The sequence below is a fragment of the Haemorhous mexicanus genome, chromosome 19 (assembly GCF_027477595.1).
Source record: "Haemorhous mexicanus isolate bHaeMex1 chromosome 19, bHaeMex1.pri, whole genome shotgun sequence".
Lineage (NCBI taxonomy): Eukaryota > Metazoa > Chordata > Aves > Passeriformes > Fringillidae > Haemorhous > Haemorhous mexicanus.
Window position 1 is genome coordinate 4,224,479 of NC_082359.1, and position 17,964 is coordinate 4,242,442.

The 17,964-nt window shown below is 42.4% G+C and overlaps 1 protein-coding gene across 2 annotated transcripts in view; it reads left to right on the forward strand.

Annotated features, from left to right (window-relative positions):
- Window positions 1-17,964, forward strand: part of TAOK3 (TAO kinase 3) — a 77,639-nt gene that overhangs the window by 22,572 nt on the left and 37,103 nt on the right. For both annotated transcript variants that reach the window (XM_059863568.1, XM_059863567.1), the window contains exons 2-7: window positions 11,341-11,430; window positions 12,621-12,831; window positions 15,425-15,496; window positions 16,391-16,492; window positions 16,759-16,804; window positions 17,430-17,526. In XM_059863568.1, coding sequence (XP_059719551.1) covers window positions 12,712-12,831; window positions 15,425-15,496; window positions 16,391-16,492; window positions 16,759-16,804; window positions 17,430-17,526 — 437 coding nt within the window. In that variant the 5' untranslated portion in view covers window positions 11,341-11,430; window positions 12,621-12,711. The remainder of the gene's footprint in view (window positions 1-11,340; window positions 11,431-12,620; window positions 12,832-15,424; window positions 15,497-16,390; window positions 16,493-16,758; window positions 16,805-17,429; window positions 17,527-17,964) is intronic.

The following is a 17,964-nucleotide window of genomic DNA, read 5'->3' on the forward strand; positions in this document are numbered from 1 at the left end:
TCACAAGGTAGGAGTGATTGAATAGATGGTTGTGTATTTTAACTGGAGAAAAAAAAAGTTGGATTATTTCAGAAGAATTTGCCTTTAATGCTGTGTGTATTTTTGTGGTTTAGAACCCTGTACCTCATATAAATACATTTCTCAGAGGAATTGAAGCTGAGTATGCACTCCCTAAGCAGGTGAGATTCACACCATGAACTGGGAGGAGAATGAAATGTGGGAAAACAGGAGGTTGATCCAGGCCTGCTGCTGGGGAAGGACTCCAGTCTGTCTTAATAGAAAGCAGAACTGGAATAGGCTGACGTAAATGACTGATTTTTTTTTTTTTTTCTGATTTAAGTCCAACAACATTGCCTGCAGGGGAAAACACAGTTGGCAGAGCCATTCCTGGTGATGAAAGCTTTACTGTAGCAGTTAAGATTAGTTGTCTTTAGACAAAAACCTCATGTTTTGTTTAATCTCCATTCAGGCTTTTTTTTTCCCCCTGGTTAAAAAGTTAACAAGTAGGGCATCGAGATCATATCAGTGAATGAACTATAGATGGTTTATTCAGCAAAAAGACCATTTTGGTTTCTCTTAGAAAAGTTTATAATTGCTTAATTGCATGAGATTTAAGATTACAATACTGAAGTTCTGCTGCAGCCTTCAAAGCCTGCTTTGTTTAGCATTGCTTTCAAGGCAAGGCTTGCAGGAAAAAAATGTGGTGGAGCATATTTTTTAATAGAAAATGGGGAGTTTCTGTCAAAATTCAAGGCTGAAAATCAAGGATGCCCAGCCTTATCTGGTGGTCTTGAGCTCAGGGTTTCTTTCCCCTGCAAAGACAGCCTTGCTACAGCAGGGGATGGAAATAAGCATTTGTGTAACTGGGCCCTTGCTCACACAGTCATGGTGGCTTGGAGCTTTTTTAGCTCAATATCTGTCCAAATAAACAAAGCTTTAAGTGGTCAAGTGGTGCCTGGACATCTCTCTCTGGAAAGCACTGGGCTTTAGCTGCTCAAGTGGCTCTGAGAAAGTTGTTTAGATCAAATTAGGAAATTGTGGAACACTGGGATGCTTCATGGCAATATTTGTAATGTTTTAGCTCTGGCCCTGGGCAAATGTAGTTGTTTGTCCATGGGGACCAGTCCTGAGCCAGCCTTGGTGGTGAAGGATCCACAGAATGCTGCTTGAGGTTTGATCAGTGTTTTATCTACAGTAACCATACTTCAAATGGCTCTGATTCCCAGAATATCCTTGGAAAAAGTTTGACAGTTCCAAAGAGCCCTAGAAAGTATAACTGGAATTTGTCTGTTAGATGAAAACAAATCTACAGAGAGGAAAAAGTGGTTTTTCCTCTCCTTGCTACAGAAATTTGCCCCAGAAATATGAAATAAATCAAGAGTTTTTATTCATTATCTTCTGTCTAGATGTTGAAATACACTGAAGTGCCATATCAAATAGAACTAGAATATTTGGCAAGGACAATTTCTTACTAGGAGCAATAAATGTGCTTTAAACCAGGTTTTGTGTTCCTGGTCAGGGTAACAGCAGCTTTGGAGTCAGATGGTTTGGGCAGGTGTGTGTCAAGGAAAGGGAAGAGTGAAGTGAGGGGGGAATGTGCAGGATTGCTGTGGGAGCCTGCCAGGGATTTACTGGGAAATTCTGGATGGAGAGAGAGCTCCTGAGGTAAATCCACAGGGAGATGTGTGGTGCACTTGTGTGGGACTGAGGGGGCTGCTGAGCTGCATCTCCTGAGGGATGGGCACAAACCCCAGCAGGTGCTGCTGGACTCTGCCTTGCTCCTGGGCTCCTCACTAAGGGAAACTTCTCTGTTTCCACTGCAGCCACCAGGTACCTGAGCTCTTCATTCTGAGCCTTGCACAGAGCTGCAAATGGCTGAATTCACCACTGAGGAGGCTTTGTTGCTGTAATCAGAATAGAAACATGTCATGTTTTTATGTCCATCCTTACTTTTGGCCACGGCTTCTTGTCATTGCATTTCTCCCAAAGTTCCATTTGCCTGTTTTTGACTGCCTCTGCCTGCTGAGCAGATGTTTCCAGAGAGCTGTCTGCAGCAACCCCCGGGTCTTTTTCCTGTGTGGTTACAATTAATTTAAAATTCAGCAATGTGTAGAGTAGCTGAAAATATTACTGCTGCTGTCTGTTACCCTATTTTTGTACCAAATGCATTTCATCAGCCCCTGCTCTGCTGCTGAGATCCCTCAGGTCTGAGTCACTCGAGGTGGACCTGGCTCTGTGTGTTTTTATCACCTTTATGAATTAAAGTTAGCTATAAGTGACCAAAACCCTTCTGGTGCTGCTAATTCAATATACACAAATCTGTGCCATTACTCCATCTCAAAAATAGAAAACTGCTCAATGGCTTTTTTTGGTGGCGATTCAAAATAGTAAATTATCATTAGAGCAAAAATAAAGCTCAGTCATATCTCAGAGCAGTGTCCACATGGTTCTTCCTGTGCAGTGTTTGCCAGTAAACCTGAATTTTTTGTTAGCCATTGAGCACACATTCCAACACCAGCTGCCAGTTCCTTGGCTTCTCATGCAGAAATAAAGATATTTCTAAGTTATGGTGGCCTTTCATTTTGCTTTGCTATCCTTTTTGTGATATTTTCTTATTTGAATGATGTCTCTGACCTGAATTTCTCTTACCTGTCCCCCTGCCCTCAAATGCCATGAGTGTCCATCACTGCCACCCCCAGAAGCTCCCCTGTCCCCACAGCCCCCTCCCAGTGCTGTCACTTGGGATTTTTGTGCAGTGACCTGATGTGATCTGGGGACTTGTCACAGAAGCTGGGCCAGCAGTGAGGGAGTTTGACTCTTCCCTCCTGCTGCCTTCCCTTCCCTGGGCTCTGTGAGCCTTCAGAGAGCTCCATCAGTGACCAGAAAACTGAGCTGGAGCTTGGAGGATGTTTTCTCCAGCTGATATCCGTGGTGTCTTTTGCTGCATCTGTTTTTCATTTTTGGGGATTCCAGCAGACAGAAATGCACTCGGTGTTTGTGCTAAAAGCTTTTCTAGTTGGTTGGAAGGGAACTTATGTTCATATCATAGCAAATTGCATTGCTGAAGTACCTCATAAAATACTCTGTTTCCATGGTGATCTACCTTCCACTTTCCCTGAAAGGACCCACTAGGTCCTGGGAGACAGACTCTACTTTCTTTGCCTGTGAGAAGATTAGTCACATCCCAGATTTTCCTCTTAGTTCTGCCTTGTTTTCTTTACACCAAGTAGTTGGAGTTTACTGATTTTTTTTTTTTTCCCTCTCTGCTTTAAACACTCTGAAATATTAAATCTCAGCACATTAAAGCTCCTCTGAGGATCTGCCTGTGCACAAGGATGCAGCACTGAAACTTGCATGTGGAATTCCGAGTGGAAAAAATGAAATTTAAGCATAGATTATTTAAAATGAGAATTAAAATCAGTTTAAACTCTGTAAAACTCTTCAATGCTGCAATGCTAATTTAAAAAATAGAGACGAGAGAATGCTGAGGGGACAGGTCCCAGCTGTGCATCCTAATCCAGGTGACTTTCTCCCTGTCCCTGCCTCTGCCAGCCTCCCTTTGGTGGAACCAAAACTGTTTCTGCCTGAAGAAGGCTCTGACTTGAGCTGCAATGTTAAATTAATTTTACACATCTGATTCCAGTGCTCAGTCAAGCAAATTTTTGTTTGCCTTCCAGTTCTAATTTAAAATTGTAGTTTTTCTGCATTAAAGCAACATTAAGGGCCTTTTCTGACCTGATAAAACCCAAGATGACAAAACTTAAGGCTGAAATCACAGACCTGGACCTCTCAGTTATCCAGTTATTTAAGGAGTCTCTGGGTGTTGTATATTCTCATATAATGGCAATAATGTCACGGTGTGGTAGCTGTAATTTCAGTCTTAACTCAGGTTTTTTTTACAAATCTGCTAAAGCAAATGAGTTATTTCAGTTTAGAATTCTGCAGGATTTTGGTTTGGGGTTGGTTTTTGTGTTGGTTTGGGGTTTTGGTGTTTTTTTGTATTCTTTCTTAGCTTTACTCTGGAACTTGCAATGGACCTATTTGACAATATATTAAAGTTTTTCTTCCTTATGATTTCCTAATTTTCTTTTTTAATTTTCTTTTCGCCCCCATCATGTGTGATCTCCATTATAGCCTCCTTCCTGGCAGGAGCCATTCATTATTCCCAGTTATAACCCTGCATGAAAACTGGCATCATTCACTGTGGATTTCCTTTCCATCTCAGCAGTCTCTGTCATGTTCTTTGGGGGTGGTTTGCTGTATTGTGGCAGGAAAAAAATCTATTTATTACTTTCTTAACCATGATACTTTGGTATTTTTATGATAACTGGGATAACTTGTGCATGCAGTTAAGGGCTGTGATTGTCACAAGGGTGTTCAAATGATCCTGCAGAAGGGGGATCCATGAGGGGGCTGTTGTACAAATACATGTGATGAATGATACAGCCAACTTTGAATTCTCTGTGAATAAAAGCAGCACATGATCCTCCTTCTTTCCAGACCTTCCAGTGCTTCTTTCATAGAGGATAAACACTCTCTCCTTGGACACAGTTATTAGATGAGAATAAGGAGATTTTGGATGTTAGCCACTCATATTTCACTTCTATCCATGTCTTTTTTTAATGGCCATAAAAATTGCAGGTTATAAAAGAATAAACATAGAAAGCCAATGGGTAACTCATGTAATATTAATGACTGATAGTTCCTTGGCTGGTACCTGCTAGACTAAGTCTATCAGCCTTTAATAATAATAATATTCCCATGTGAAATGGAGTTTGTTGAGTTTTCCCAAATAAGATTTTTCTAGTTTAACTAGAATAAGTTAAACTAGAAGCAGACTTTGGCACCTGAATGGAACAGGTGTAGCCATTCTGCAGATACCAGCATGGAACAAATTCCTGTTATTTCTGTTAATGGTTGTGCCTGTAAATGGGTCAGGAGGAGAGCTGGATGTGCTGGAGGGTCACTGAGGGCAGGAGGAGCAGAAATGATAAACTGAAGCAGTCCAGAGGCTGTTTCCTCAAGTGTTATCTCTGGCTGGCACAGAGCAGGCAGGAAGGAAGGAGGGCTGAGAAAGGAGAAGTCGTAGCAGGGACAGATTCAGGGGGCAAAGAAAGGGGGAACTATAACCCAGTGACAAGGAGGTGTCTTGGGGGATACATAGCATGGAATTGTGGAAAGCCAGGTTGGGAATGTCGTGGAAATGTGTTGGAATGCTGTGGCTTTCTCTGCTCAATAATCTCTGCAGCAGTAGGGCAGGATGAGAAACCTTTCCCTTTTATCCATGGAGAGGAGGAGCAGCATCCACAGCACTGTGCAACTCACCTTCTGTAAAATTGCTGTTTGGGGCTGTTTCATGAGGGTTTTATTAATAGTTGTTGTTTATTAATAGTTGTTTTATTAGTAATCACTCATGGTGAAGGTTCCTGGATTTTCTTAGAATCATGAAGAACATGCTTCACATATACCTTCCCCTGTCCCTTGAAAGAGAAGAAAAAAGTTTAAAACCTACAAATTGTTTTGTTGTGAGAGGTGTTCTCACCCTGCATGACCAGGGAATGTCTTTTCTTTTCCTCCTTCATGCACACAGCCTGTGTCTGTTTCCTTACTTTGTGTTAGGACCTCCTGCACCATTCCTTCTGGCCACTTTTACTGTGAGGCAGCTGCCAGAAAATCAGTACCTGAGTTTAGGTTTTCTTGCACAAAGAGAATAAACAGGATTTTAAAATAGAAAGCTCCTTTTTCAAAGTCAGCTGATGTTATGACAAAATCCATGTAGCTACACCAGGACTCCCTCACTGCCCTACATTATATAATGAAATCACATTTTTGCCCCAGATGGCATCACAGGATTTTTATAGATAAATGTGTTCCTGTGCCTGTCCTAAAGCACACCTTTTGCTTGCCTAGCACACAGTAACTGTCCAGTAACATAATTACATGTTCACCTCAGGTATTTAAATCTAACAATCCCTGGAGTTCCTGCCTTTAAGGGGAAAATCAGAAATCAGGCCATCTAAGTCATGATAAGGAAACTACTTTTAAAATACAAAGAATTCTGTTGTGTTCAGAGTTATTGTGGCAGTCACTTCTTACACCTCAGGAAAACTTGAACTGGAGGTGGAGATGAGGTTTCAGCCTTGTTTGCTATTTAAATGACCTGGTGGCCACTGTGGTGGCTTCAGTGTCCCTGGGGATCCTGCAGCTCTGAGCTGTAATGCAGGTGAGTAGGAACAGCTCAGATCTCACTGCACCATCACCCTGGACTCTGGAAAGCTCTGGGAGTAGATTGGTCTGTTGCTGGGTGGGTTTTTTGTTTTATTTTTTTTTTTTTTTGATTATGTGGTGGTCAAAATATAAACTCTTTTTAAAAAGTACCTAAAAATAGCTTTAAACCACAAAATGGATCCAGCTCTTTGGAAGCCATGACATTAATAGGTAGGAAACTCTGAGTGTGCTGCTGTCTCTTGAGGCTTCCACAAACAAATCCAATGACTTATTTGTGCCTCTGAGTAGCACACACAGCATAATACTCATCAATTTATAATGGTCTGGAGTTTTAAGCAACATGATGAAGAGCCTGATAAAAACACTAAAGAGAAGAAAAAGATGATGAAAATAGGGAGGCAATTTTCTCAATTTCATGACCCATCTGTGATGCTTTTTTGAGATGTTTTGGTGAGAAAATCTGATGAAATTTGTATTTCTGTGTATGATGCTACTTGGGCTTATGTATGTTAGGGTTTAAAATGATTCCCAGATCTTTCCTCCCTTCCAGATGTACTGCTGAATTATTTCAAGTGTGCCATGATGAAATATTATGAAATGTTGTTGCTGGGAGCAGGAAGCCGTTTTTTCTTCCCTTTATTTTTAATTAGGCAAGGTTTATTTCATGACTGAAAGTGTTTAATCTTGTTAAATAAACTTGAGAAACTCCAACAATGCTCTCTAGATTTTATGGTAAAATACAGGTTCTAATCCAAGACATGTTAATTACCCTTAAACTTAACAAGGGCATACATATTTCATTGAATTGTTTTAAATTTAACAGGAAAACTATTGGGAAGCTACACCCAGTGCCTCTTGCTTTTTCATTACATGTCTGTTGTGAGAATGATGCTGTTTGACTTTTAAACTGAGGCCCAGGCTGTACCCCATCATTTGGGGTAGCTGTGATTATACATATTTAGCAAAGCAGTGGAATTTCAGAGCACAACTGAGACTATTCCTTTGGGGAGGGCTGGCCTGTGGCTTGATTTCATCCTTGTTAAAACATTCCTGATGACTAAAACTGATTGTTTCTTGAATTTAAGCCCACTGATTTTATTTTTTTTTATTTTTAAAAATAAGGTTGTCTTATTTTAATTTTTTAATGAGTTTATTGTCTTTTGCTGCATAAACAGTGATCATAGGGGAATTATAAATTGAATGTTTCCTTTAAAACTACTGCTCCTCTCCAGGAAATAAAGCTGTTTTTGTGAAGGCATGTATCTACAACAAGCCCTGCAAGTTATTAGCTGGATTTCATCCCCCAGGGGCAGCGTGCAGCAGTGGCCTGGGTCAGAACAGTTGTGATTCAGGGTTTTATTAGCATGAGTAATGTGTGAACTCCTCATGACCTGATGCACACACGAGCTCCGGGCTGCCCTGACCCCCAAGCACAGCCCTGGGATGGAATTCCAGGTGCACTGCAGAGCCAGCACTCCAAAGGGAAATTCCTGCACTTCTGCTCAGAGCTGGAGGTGCTGAACAGCTGTGGCTGCACCCAGATGTGTGTAGGAATGGGGGTGGCATTGACTCGAGTGTTTTGGGGAGTTATTCCTTGGAAAAGCCATCAGCAGAGCTGGTGTTTGAGGAGCTGCTGCTGGTCCCACTGCTGTGGTTGTGGTCCTGCTGTCCAGCTTTCCTGGCAGACCGTGTCCCCATGGCCTGAGTCTGCTCCTCGTGCTGTGTGCCCTCAGGGACACTGCCCTGGAACCTGCAGAGCCCCAAATGCTCAGGAATATTTGTCCTTCCAGCTGAAGGTCACTGGGTACCTTCTGTTCCACTTCCATCCCAAGTGAATCATTTTGCTTCAGAGAAATCTGAGGGAAGGACGTGAGAGGACTTGCTGCTTCTATACCAGAGTGAAATCTTTCCTGAGTGGCTTGGAATTGGTGATTAATTTAAGCAAACAAAGGCTCTGGTAGAGGTGCTTTTTGTATGCCCTGTGTGTGTTTTGAGTGTCTGTGCCAGGTATGTGAATCTGCCTGGTTTAAGCATTAAAATGGGTGAAATGCCTGGAAAAAACACAAATCTTGTGTTCACTTACATCAAGTTAGCTGGGAAAGTAATTCTTAACAATCAAAGAAATGACACTGGACAGCTTAAAACGTGGAGGTTCCAGAGAGTTCTCCAAAAAGCTTCTCCAAAATAATGGGCTGTTCATCCAAGGCTGTGGTCTTCATGTGAGGGAATCAGCCCAGGATGAAGTGTTTGTGTTTGGCCTGGCCAGTCAGCCATATGTGCCAATTACAGGGAAGGGGAAGAGCTCCAGCTTCTTAAAAACAGCACAAAACCTGCCCAAATCAAACCAACAAAACCATGTCAGTTTGTGGGTGGGGTCTGTGGGGGAACTTGAGCACCTTCCTTAATTCAAGCTCAGAAGGTTTCTTACTCAGGACAGTTACCAGCTGAATGTATCTCAGAATTTCCTTCTTTACCTTGTGTTCCAGGTTTTGGAGAGACTGAAGTGGTGAAATGGGGCTCTGTGCTTGCCATTCTTGGGAAAATAATTCTGGTGTGAATTTATTCCCCTCAAAATAAGCATCTAAAAATGGGTGCATGAGCCATGTCATGTTGCTCCTCCTCTGAGTGGAATCTGCTTCTGGTCCACCCTGTTTCCTGTAGTTTGTTTTTCTGCATGGAGTGGAAAACTTTGTCCTTGTTTTGGGAAGTACCCTGGTGTAGTTAGGAACTAAAATTAATTTTGTGAGTTTCTGGGCACATTTGAAACAGCCCTGTGGTGCTGTGAGATGCAATTCAAACTGGGTTTTTCACAAGCCACACACTCTGAGTTCTCAGGTTTGTCTCATTGACTGACATAATTTTAGATCCATGGATTATTTGGAAATGTCAGTTTAGCTCCTCTTAACAATGCTTCCAGTTGTGTTTTGTTCTTATGTTTAGGTCAAGGTGGTTTTTTTGTTGGTATTAATACAGCACCTGGAAGATTTAAGTGGTAGAAGAGAACCTTTGTGTAGCAAAAGTAGTTAATTAATGTTTTTAAATGGGAGGGTTGGTTAGCATTGAGGAAACTCTGCTGTCTGAACAGAATCCTGATCTCCCAAGTCCCCAAAATCTCGAGTCACTTATCACTCCCCTAAGTCACTGCCAGTGTGATTAATGTTTCCTTTTGAGGTCCCCAGGACATGTGGGGTCTCAAATGCTGCTTTACAAGGATGAAAAGCAGGAATCAGGCTTCTAATAGAAGTTGTTTCTTGGTTTATTATTTCAGCACTTTGGTAATGAAAAGGACTTGCTCAGATTGACCATACCTTGACCTTGAGTGCTTCCTACTAATGGCACTCAACTCATACAGTGCTCTGCCTTGATTTAAACCATTTTTATTTCAGTCTCCATCTCTAGAGGAGGGTTGGGTTGTTAAGATTTGTGGCCTTGCCAGCCCAAATGGAAGAGTGATGTGTATCTGGGGTGTTTTACACTGTCCAGGACCCAAAGTGTGGCTCTGGTGCTGTGGTGGTGTCTGCAGAGGGCTCTCAGGGTTTGTGGGGTCCTGTGGATCACTCTCTGATCATGTTCAATCAACACAACTCAGGTTGCTGTTGATTCACTTTCCACCCTATGTCTTTTGATTTTCATTACTGGGAAATAATAGCCCTGCTGAGCAGATTTACCAGGAAGATTTACTTGCCTCACTACTCGTGTCTGCCCTAATTGGAAAATGACATTATTACTTAGGGCTTAACTCTAAGTATTGACATTTAGCCTGCCATTTTAAATACCTTGAGTACTGGAGCTGCACAGCCTTTCTTAATGGCAGAGAGGTTCATTTGACTGGAGATGGATAAACTGTTTTCTCCATCAGTTTGTTTTTGTTTTTTTTAAAGCCAGATGGATTTTTCTGTTGGCTGAAGAATGCCACACCTGAAATACTGCATTCTTTACCCTGTCTGCAGGGCTGTAGTAAATATAGCACCTTTGGGTGAGGCCAATCAGCTGAAAATGAATAAGCATTTCATTCATCTGGCTTTTGTTTATACTTTTTTTTTAAAGCAAAACTGTGCAGAACCTTTTTTTGGTGCTCTTCAAATAGCCTTTTAACAGCTTGATGCTATTGGCCTGTGGTGAGATAAAGTAACAAAAATAACATTTTTGGTAATGTTAGCTATTAACAGAATTTTTTTTTTCCCTAATAAAGGAGAGCATGAGTTAGTGTGTCATTAAATCAGGTGCCTATTAATTCAGATTTTGGCAATGTAACTATTGCACTGTGCTTAACTTGGAAGCATTTCTGCTGTGCATGTAGCTACAGGATAACATTTTCCATGAGTTCAGGCTGTTCCCAGCTCTCCCTGTGTCCCAGTCCCCTGAGGGGACAGCAGTGGCTCTTTGGGGGTGTCCCTACACCCATGGGAGTGGGTGGCTGCAGTGGGGACATCCCTCACTGTGACCTGATTGCAGCTGATGGGGCTGGTGCTCCTTTCTTTGCCATCTTTTCATTGCTCATCCTGTCCCTGGTGCAATTCAGCAGTGTTTGCCTTCCTGATGCCCAGGGCCTTCCCTGGAACCTCCTCTGTCATCAGGCAGGACTCAGAGTCAAGTAATGGACACAGCCTTGTCAGCTTCTGACAGAATCATGGAATGGTTTGGGTTGGAAGGGACCTCAAAGCCCATCCAGTGCCACCCCCTACCATGGGCAGGGACACCTTCCACTGTCCCAGGCTGCTCCAAGCCCTGTCCAACCTGGCCTTGGACACTGCCAGGGATGGGGATTTTTTCTGACCTTTGTCCTTTTTATAGATGATCTAAAAAGCAGGGTCTGAGAGGGAACTTCCTGTGCCCTAGCAAGCTTAAGAGTCTTTATAAAAGCCAAAGAACTTGGCATTTAACCTCTTTCCCTGGTTTTCTGTCCTCCAGTGGTGTATAGTGCAAGGGCTTTGGAGCCCAGGAAGTGCTTATCCTCAACCAAAGACACCCCATCAGCTTTCTCAGCCAGTTCTCCTTGTGCTTCCCCTCTGGTCACTGGCCTTTACTGGGTGTGGTGGTTTTGTGTGTTAGAATAAGGTGTAAAACTTCAAAATCACATTTCTAAATCCAGTTCCTTGTTTTTCTTTGCAGAGTAGGAGATTCTGGAGGGCTAGGAGCACGGGACAATGCTGCTGGAAGGAATGTGAGCCACAGAGCATGGTTGGTGCCACAGCTATCCAGGTGGGTTCCTCCCACTGCCCCTCTCCTCCTTGCTCCATCACTGACCCTCAGCCAGGGAGGCTGTCTCAGCACCAGGCCAAAATTCTGCTTTCATCCACATGGCACTTGAAGTCCAAAACCTTCTAAAGCCTTTTCTCTGGGTGTTTTAGTTTAAAATGTATCTGATTGTTACATTTCAGCTGCTCTCCCAGTAAATGTTGCCCTGGTGGGAATCATGGTGTAGGCTGAAGGTCCTGGTGTGTGTTTGCAGGAGTTGGTTGTGCACAGACAAGATGTGGCCTCAGTAAAGGAGGTGCTGAACCACAGGTGTGAAAGCACCTCCAGACTGATGGAAACTGCTCCAAGTGACTCAGCTGCAGCTCCTCTGCTGCATTTTCTGCCAAAAGCAGATGAGTAAAGGCCCCCATCAGTGCTTTTCATATGAGTATTTAATGAATCAATGCAGATTTTTCAAGATGTTTTGTTAAGAAATGGAAAACTTCCTGGTATTAGGACGTTTCTTCTTTTTTTTTTTTTTTTTCCCCCTTCCCACACAAATAAAAATTTGGGGATGAATAATGGAAGTCTTCATTTAGATGCAGCTCAGTTCTGTGCTAAGGAAGAATTTAGGGAGACAAAGATGTGCTCTATAGGATGGAGTTTAGGATTCTTCAAAAGCAATTCCATGTGCTGTGAGCAATCACAATCCAGCAGCACTGGCTGTCATGCAGCTCTGAGTAAATAAATGAGAAATAACAATTACATGGCTGCAAAGTGTTGCTGTGGAATAGCAGCTGACTTTTCCACCAGCACCAGCTGGCAACTGGGAGTAGAGAAACAAAGCAAACAGCCCAGGAAAGTAGGAGGAACAACAGAGAGAGTCTAAAAACTGACACACTGGGAGCCTGGCGTGAAGAATAACAAACTCCTGTCACAGGATGTTTTGCATAGCAACAGGACTCTTGAATTCAAGTGGACTTCAGTGTCACTGCAGCACTTGCTTCCTGTGTGAGATTAAGAGCTGTTGTATCCTGAATGCATTTTAATCTCTCTATCTAAATAGGACTAATAATTAGAAAGAATTAGCTGAGGGGAGGAAGCAATGGTGAAGCCTATTGCTGCTGGAAGTGTTTCCTCTGGCATGGCTGTCAGAGAAGTGTGAACAGGAACACGTGCAGGGGAAGCAGATTAAAGATGAACTTTCCCAGCAGGTGCTGAGAGCTGTCTGCAAAGGGCTTTGTGGATGAGGGAAGGAATTGGCTGGGACTTGAGAGCACAGAGCAGTTCCTGACACGCTTCACCATGCGCAAAGGGGTGCCAAAGGACCCAGAGATTGCTGACCTGTTCTCCAAAGATGATCCTGAGGAAATCTTCGTGGGTTTGCATGAAATTGGACATGGAAGCTTTGGAGCAGTTTACTTTGTAAGTAGAGTTGGTTCTTTTTTTGGAGAACAGAATAATTTTAAGTGATGTTTTGGAGGCTTTTGAGCATTTGTAGAAGGAGCTGTTCCTTGAGTTTTTAGTGCTTTGTGTGCATTAGTTTTGTGATAGCACATCTCAAAAAGAAATGTTTCCAAACCACTCCTGATCTCTTTCATGTTCCAGCTGTATTTATATTGTATTTACAGGGATCTCCATGGCAGGGAGGAATGATGCATCTGACTCCATGTTCTCAGAAGGCTAATTTATTACTTTAATATACTATATTATAATACTATACTATACTATAGAATACAGACAGGATACTTACTGAATGCTAAAAATATAATAATGAAAACTGGTGACTCTTTCCAGAGTCCTGACACAGCTTGGCCCTGATTGGCCAAAGAGTGAAAACAACCCACAGCAGAATGCAATGGAACAATCACCTGTGGGTGAACAATCCCCAAACACATTCCACATGTGAGCACCACACAGGAGAAGCAAAGGAGATAAGAATTGTTTTCCTTTTCTCTGAGGCTTTTTAGCTTCCCAGGAGAGAAATCCTGGGTGAAAGGGTTTTTTTTCAGAGAATGTGAATGCCACATATTTATAGGAACAGTTTACTATAGTATTAATAGTGCACCTAACTATCCAGGTCAAGTATATGGTGTTTGATGCTGAAAGTTGAATTTAAACAGCTGAAAATTAATTTGCCAAATTGGAATTTCAGATACTTGGAGCTCTTATGTTTGGAAATGTCTACAATTTCCTTTATAGCAAAAGCAAAGAGAGAGTCCTCAGAGGAATGGGAATTCAAACAGGAGGGATGTATGGCACTCATTGACACACACCTCATTTAATCTGGAAATGAGAAAAATGGTGCTTTTACAGTTGGTATCAAACACAGCCAAATGCAAAATACTGGAATTGGAAATAATCATAATCCAGTTGGCATTAGTGAGACTGAAGTAGAATCAATATTGAAAAAATCAGTTAAAGCCAAATTAAAGCTGCTTGGAACCATGGTCAGCCACTCAGGAGGATCAGGTTCACTGGAGCTGGGTTTCTGAATATCAGACACTGAAGTATTAAGATAACAGATCCCTGACACCTCTAGCTTGGCCATAGGTAGCCTGAGTTACTTTAAGCATTCCAATTCACTATTTGGACTTGTGTGAAGTGATGCAGGTGTTGGTGGAACTGTTGTGAGGAGAGGAACCTTCAATTTTATGTCATGTGTAAGTATCTCATGTGTATTGAGAGGGATAATAATATAATTTCTCAAGGTATCATCTCAAACAGGCCCAAAAGTGCCTCAGCACATGGCTGATCCCCAGGTGTGCTCACACAGCCCTGGAACTGTCTCAGCCAGGAGCATCCCAAACTCTTGGTGCAGCCAGAACTTCCCCCCCAGCTCTGGGAAGGTGGCAGTGTGTCCTTCAGTGACAAATCCCAGCTGGAAGGACAGACACCATGGTCAGGTGGAGCTGCTTGGAATTGATGTGACAGGCAGAAAGCAAGCATAAATACATCTGAGTAAAACACTCTTGATCTTCTCTCTGCTGAATCAGGGTGGTGGCAAGTGGTGGGGAAGGGCTTTGCCTTATCCCAGAGTTCCTCATTTGCAGCTTTCTCTGCCTCATTGGAGCTGAGAGGGGCCTGTGTCACCTCCCTTCAGTAATTCCTGTGCCCTGCTGGTTCACTCAGCACAGCTTTTCTTTGAAGTCCCCACATGCCTCAAAAAATGTCATTAGTTAATACATTACTTGAAAGGAGGATTTACCACATTTAGCTCCTATTATAGTTTAAGCTTTTAACTGTCACTAATCTATTTTTTTTTTTTTTTGTCCCAAAAATGGTTGGAGGTACAGAGATTTTTCAGCAGCTGTTATAAGACCAAAAGCTTGATGTTTTTTACCCTTAACAAGCAGAAATGAGGGCAGTGCCAGTCCAGGCAAGAAGAGATCTTTCCAAACCTGAGGTTTTAGCCTCTAATTACCATCCCTGCATCACCCAAGCAGAAAAGTAGAATTTTGATGGCTGCATAATCTTCATCACAAAACTAAGGTCTACTGTAGTGAAAGGAAAGCTTTTAAATTTAGATAAATTCCAGGTTGAATCATCTTCTTGAAGCTGGAAATTGAAATAACTGTTTAAGAATGTCAGTGTTGTATGGAGTTTTTGGATGAAATCATGGAGATTTTGATACACCTCTTTATTTGTTTCTTTGGCAAACATTTTGCCAGAGGTTCATCTAAAAGTGTTTCTACTGTAATTGCAAGAAAGCTGTTTTGAGGGTTCTCAGTAGGTGCACTGTTGGGCCTTTTACATGTCAGTAGAGAAGGAGCACAAATTCTGAGGAAGGAACAGTGGATTTGGCCAGATAAAATCAGGGGAAAGTGTCCTAACAGTTGTGTGGTAAATCATAGCCTGAGGAAGATGTCTCTGAGGTGCAGGAGCCTGCAAGGATATAGGAGAAAAAAACCTTCATTTGCCTCAGGCACAACTCACTCTGTTGGTGGGGGGGGTGAGAAATGAAGCTTTTTTCAATCTATTTCTTGCCTTTTTCAATGTTTCTCTTTCCCTACTGCAGGCTACGAATTCCCACACTAATGAGGTGGTGGCAGTCAAGAAGATGTCCTACAGTGGAAAGCAAACAAATGAGGTGAGAGGAATAGAGGCAGCTGTGCACTCAGGAGCTGTGGCAGCTCCAGTGGAAATGGGAGCAGTGGAATGAGCTGCAGCTCTGGTTTGACCCCAGCAGAACAGCTTTCAATGCAGGAGCTGCTGCTCCCTTCCGTGGGAATCGTGGGGGTTTGCAGAGAGAAAATGAGTTGATGCAGATTTTGACAAATGGTTCAGTTGCAGGAAGTGAGTGGGGATTCAGAATGCCTGGATGGGGCTTGTTTCAGAAATAATTTTATTAAGAAGTGTGTTAAGAGCACACTGGCCACTGGAGCACATCTCTCTGAAATTCTTGAGAATCTTATCACATTGCAAAGAGCTGCTCATCTCAGTCTCAGTTCAGTTGTTGTGTGTTAATGGTTCCTCTTATTTTTGTGTGGAACTCAGAGCCACTGGTCCTTTGGACTGGTGTGTGGATGTGCAGGGTGTGTTTGTTTGTTAAGAGCAAACAGGGGTGGTTTAAACTCATTTTTCCTTGCTTTTTCTCCCAGTTGTCTGTGGTTCTGTGCTGTGTTACAGAAGGTGAGCAGCTCACTGCTACTCTCTGTAGTTTCTTACTAACTTTGAGGCCACTGAACACTTGAATTTGCAAAGCAGCAGCATTTAAGTGAAATGTATTGCAGTTAAAATGAGGAAGAAAATTATTTTGGCAGTCCTCAAGCTGTTAAATATATTTTGGGGGGTATCCCAGTGCAGGAGAGACCCAGACACCTGATTTACAGCTGTGCTTTTGCAACACTGACTTCCCATCTTCATAATTTAAAGTAGTTTTATGGTCACTTTTCAGACTGACCTACAGGGTGTGGTGCATGAAAGGATGTAGAGGATTAAGAAGAGAAATGTATTTATACTTTTTTCTTTGTTTTTTCATTAGAAATGGCAGGATATCATCAAAGAAGTCAAGTTTCTCCAGCAGCTGAAGCACCCCAACACCATAGAGTACAAGGGCTGTTACCTGAAGGAGCACACAGCGTGGGTGAGTGAGGAGCATGTGGAGCAGATGGACACTGCAGCACTCAAACCCTCAGCACAGGCTCTCAAATGGCTTTCAACAGTGTTAAAATAAAGTCAAATTTTGCATCTTCTGATGGAAAGCTAACAAAACCTACTGCTTACTTTTTTTTTTTCCTTAATCAGGGCGTTAAAGCCACCATGTGATTTAAATTTGGAATGTAAAGGTGTTTCCTAATTTCAAAATGCTTCCAGAGATACCTGAAGGCATGATGTTCTCTTTTTTTGCAGTTGGTTATGGAGTACTGTTTAGGATCAGCTTCTGATTTGCTAGAAGGTAAGTTTGATATATCTTGGATTTCCTTTTTGCCAGTGCCCCCCACCTGAGTTTGATGGGAGGCTGTTTCCTCACAGAATGGAGTTCTGCAGATGCTACAGATGCTCTGTCTGTCCTGCTCCATTCTCTAGGAGCATTTTAAAGCTTTCCCAGTGCTACAGATAGTTGGCATGCACATTTTAATTTTGTCAAATGACGGTATAAAAGTGTTACAGGTATGTTCCTGAAATCTGTGCCTTTTTAGGGTGCCTGTTTTTGGAATATCCATAATAAAATCCTGCAGAGATCACCTTTGTCCTTGTCTTGCAGTGTGCAGGAATAATTACAGATGGGGTTTGGAAGAGGAGGTTGATGTCACCTCAACAGCCTGCAAAGAAAGACTGGAATCTTAGTTAAAATAGGGAATCAAAGCCAAAGTTTACAAAAATTAATGTTCCTTGGGGGCCGAGATCACAGTTTGGGTTGGGAGGGACCTTAAAACCCTCACAAGGAAGAATTCTTCCCTAATTTCTCTTTGTAGCAGATTGGTAGGACTCCTTTCTTTAAAAAACACTTTCTCAGGAAAATATTCCATTTATTTTCTTCTGTTTTGTTTTATTTTCTTGATTTTTTTTTTCCCCTGTAGTTCACAAGAAGCCACTCCAGGAAGTGGAGATTGCTGCCATCACCCACGGTGCCTTGCAGGGGCTGGCCTACCTGCACTCCCACTGTAGGATCCACAGGTGAGGCTGGAGCTGCTGCCCTTCCATCTGCTGCTCCCTGGAGTCTCAAAGCTGCTTAGAAACTTATTCTAGCAACCTTGGAAAAAGTTACTCTACCAACATTTTCTCTGCCTTGTTGGCAATTGCCCTGTGCAGACCGTGCTGACAAAGACTACCCAGGAATGTTGCACTGAACACTGATAGGAGAATATCACCCTAAATGTGCCAAATAAATTGGAATTCACTGAGCTAGACTATTTCTAAGACTAGATAATTTTTCATATTTACATGTGAATTAGTAAAACTGCATTGGTTTTGCACAGCCTGACTTTTGGTAGCAAGGAGGCTACAGAGGTGTGATGGAATCACCATTAGGTGATGGAAGTGTAAGTCAAGGATAAAACTACCTGAGGAGAAATCCAAGCACTTTGCCATGGAAGGTGGCAGAGCCTGGAGCAG